At 58.0% G+C, this 3093-nt stretch overlaps 1 protein-coding gene across 1 annotated transcript in view; it reads left to right on the top strand.

Annotated features, from left to right (window-relative positions):
• Positions 1–1622, top strand: part of LOC113210333 (lactase/phlorizin hydrolase-like) — a 3325-nt gene extending 1703 nt beyond the window's left edge. The window contains exons 6-9 of the mRNA XM_052267901.1: positions 74–322; positions 556–714; positions 1020–1126; positions 1214–1622. Of these exons, the coding sequence (XP_052123861.1) occupies positions 74–322; positions 556–714; positions 1020–1126; positions 1214–1454 (756 nt within the window). The 3' untranslated portion in view covers positions 1455–1622. The remainder of the gene's footprint in view (positions 1–73; positions 323–555; positions 715–1019; positions 1127–1213) is intronic.
• The last annotated feature ends 1471 nt before the right edge of the window (positions 1623–3093 follow it).

The raw sequence follows: 3093 nt of genomic DNA on the forward strand, positions 1-3093 counted from the left end.
CGGCAACCTGTTCGCCCTGGGCTCCATCTACCACCCGGTGGTGTACGGCGACTACCCGACCGCCCTCAAGGAGCGCGTCGCGCACTACAGCGCGCTGGAGGGCCGGTCGTCCTCCCGCCTGCCGAGCTTCACGGACGAGGAGCGCGCGCGACTCAAGGGCAGCGCCGACTTCCTCTGCTTCAACGCGTACATGGGCACCACCGTGGCGGACGGCACGAAGCAGCCGCGGCCAGCGGGCGGCGGCACCATCCAGTCCGACCGCGACGCCGCCGAGGTCGCCAGCGACACGAGGCCGGGCCACTTCGGGGACTTGTTCATGCGGGTGAGGGCAAAGGCGGCGGGGTCGCAAGAGTGTGAATACCCGATCGTACCCTAAAGAAAGTAAAGGTGTGAATTCTTCTATGAAATTCACACACTTCATGTGTACGAATGGCGTTTACACACTTCAAGTAATGAAAGTGTACGACACCGACCACCATTTGCGTTTCCGGTGCGGGGGGTGTGTACAAAGGGGCGTCGCTCGGAGAAGTTTAACGCGGCCTTTTTTATTGTCAGGCAAACCCCTGGGTGCTGAGGGACGCGCCGCTCTGGATCCGCGACAACTACAACAACACGCCCCTCTTCATCACGGAGAACGGCTGGGCTGACGAGCGAGGCAAAGCTGACCCCAAGTCTGACCCCCTCGACGACGAGCCCAGGGTCGGCTACCACAGCGTGAGTACAATCTCCTGACAGCTGGGCGTGACAGGGAATACCTCTTGTTTTCTACGCGCTCGGAGCGCCTGGTGGGTAGGCCATCCGGCCCGCTGCACGCACGGGTGTCCCGCGGGCTGGCCTACCCTGGCATCCGCAGGCGCTGGCGCTACGGCGCGCCGGCGGGCCCCGTCCGCTGCAAGCACTCTGCGGACGAACGTCCAGCTGTCCAGCAGCGGCAGCATCACTTTGCAACTAGCGCTAACCGTGACGCGAGTATATGGAGCCCCGGCGTCCTTGATGCTAACCCTGTATTCTACTTTTAGGTATACCTGCAGGAGCTGATCCGCGTCGCCACGGAGGAGAACGTTAACGTAATGGGCTATCTAGTCTGGAGTCTGATCGACGCCTTCGAGTGGACGGCCGGTTACACGTAGGAACTTGTAGTGTTCAGTTAAATAATATAGCGCCAGAGTAAGGGTAGCAGCCATCCTGGAGTGACCCTTTGTTTTTGTTACAGACGAAAGTTTGGTCTTGTGCACGTGGACTACGAAAACGGCTCACTGAATCGGACCATCAAAAAATCGGCATGGTTTTTCCAAGAGCTTGGCACCAACAGAAGAGTGCCAAAGGTACCTTTCACATTCGTTCCTGGCTCCAGTACAGGAGCTGGAAGCAAAGCAATACCAATGCATTACGCTATGCCTTTCCTCTTCGTTTTTGGATTAAGTTGCTTGCACGGACTGGAAATAAACATTTGATCTAAAAAAACTGTGATTGATTATTCCTCGCAAAGAAATGTATGTAGTTAGTTTGCTAATCCAAAAAGATCTAGTATTTATTTGATTGATTGATGCTAAACGCGTATAAAATCTTAGTGATCGTTCACGTGAAAAGTAAAATGCGATTTTCACCAAGAGAAACCTTAATCCGGTTTGATCAAGTCAGCGCCGTTTGGGGTCTTCGGTACCCCCCCCCCCCCCCCCCTTCTCTCTCTGTGTGTGTGTCTCTGTCTCTCCTCCCTCTCACTCTCTCTCTCTCTCTCGTAGGGATGAGACGCTCCAACCGGCCGAGGAGGCCGGGAGCAGCACCCTCCCTCAAGTAGGGGGTGTCGAGGAGGGTGGTGGCGCCCGACCTTCTCTGCGGTCACCGCTTACTCACCCCGGCAGCAGCGCTACCCCAGGGGGAGCGACCCCACACAGCACACTCCACCCCGCCCCCTACCCCGCCTCTCCACCCGCCCGGCGCGCAACGACAGGACGCACGGCGGAGAAATGTTCACAGACTGTCCATTCAGCGTACGCAGCACAATAGGGAGCCAGCTGCTGCAGCCACCCGGCAGCTGCACACAACGAGGGGCTGGGGGACGCCTACGCCCGCACCCCTCCTTCTCCCCCTCTGCGTCTCTCCTCGCCTCTCTCTCCTCTCTGTCCCTCTCTTGCACTCGACGCGTTGCTGATTTCAGCCCGATACGAAAGAGAAAAGACGCAGCAAATAACACTCTGCACGATGGAGACGGACTGACGACCTCTCCCGGTCGTTCGGGACCCTACGACCCACCACGCAAAGTGGAAACGGCGCGGACAATTTTCTCGGCCACTTTCACTTTCACCATCACCACAAAGAAGCTACGCTATTGCCAAAATATCGTTGGCGCGGAGTGGATTAGACTAGACCACCCACCTCGGACGCTGACATTGACAGGGGTTAACCGTCGTTGACACGACAATATGTGAGACAGAGCAAACCTCACGGCATGCTGCCGCATGAAAGAGCCCCCCGCTTCGTCGGGGTTCGCGGGGTACGAGAGCGCGGCGAGAGTAGGAGGCGGACGAGCAGTTACACGGACGAGGGGACGGCCGTTTGATTTGTGGCGGCGGTCATGGCCTCCGCCGCGGCGCGCCGTGGACATTCATCGCAAGCCTGTCCGGCAAAGGGCTCGCTGTCCGCCAGGACGACCGTGGTGTGGGCGTGTGTGTGAGAGAGAGAGAGATAAAGAGAGAGGGGGAGGGGGGAGAGAGAGGAAGAGAGACAGCGAGAGCGGGACAGTGAGAGTTATAGAGAGTGAGAGAGCAAGAAAAGAGAGAGAGCAAGAAAAGAGAGAGAGAGCAAGAAAGAGAGAGAGCAAGAAAGAGGGAGAGAGAGCAAGAAAGAGAGAGAGGGGCATGAAAGGGGCAGTCGCCGGTTCTGGTGTTAGAACCCCGAGCAACGCACACACGGCCACGGTCGCGACCCGTACGATCAAACGACACGAAAATGGCCGCCCGAGCCGACGTAGCGTGCGGCTGTCCGGTTCTCCTGTTGACTTTAGATTCATTCCAGCAACCACCGGCCCCTCTCCCCCGCCCCTCCATCCCTCTCTGTCTGTCTCTCTCTGTCCCACTATCGCTTCCCCCTTTA

This window comes from Frankliniella occidentalis, unplaced genomic scaffold (assembly GCF_000697945.3).
Source record: "Frankliniella occidentalis isolate FOCC.00 unplaced genomic scaffold, Focc_3.1 Scaffold60, whole genome shotgun sequence".
Classification (NCBI taxonomy): Eukaryota; Metazoa; Arthropoda; class Insecta; order Thysanoptera; family Thripidae; genus Frankliniella; species Frankliniella occidentalis.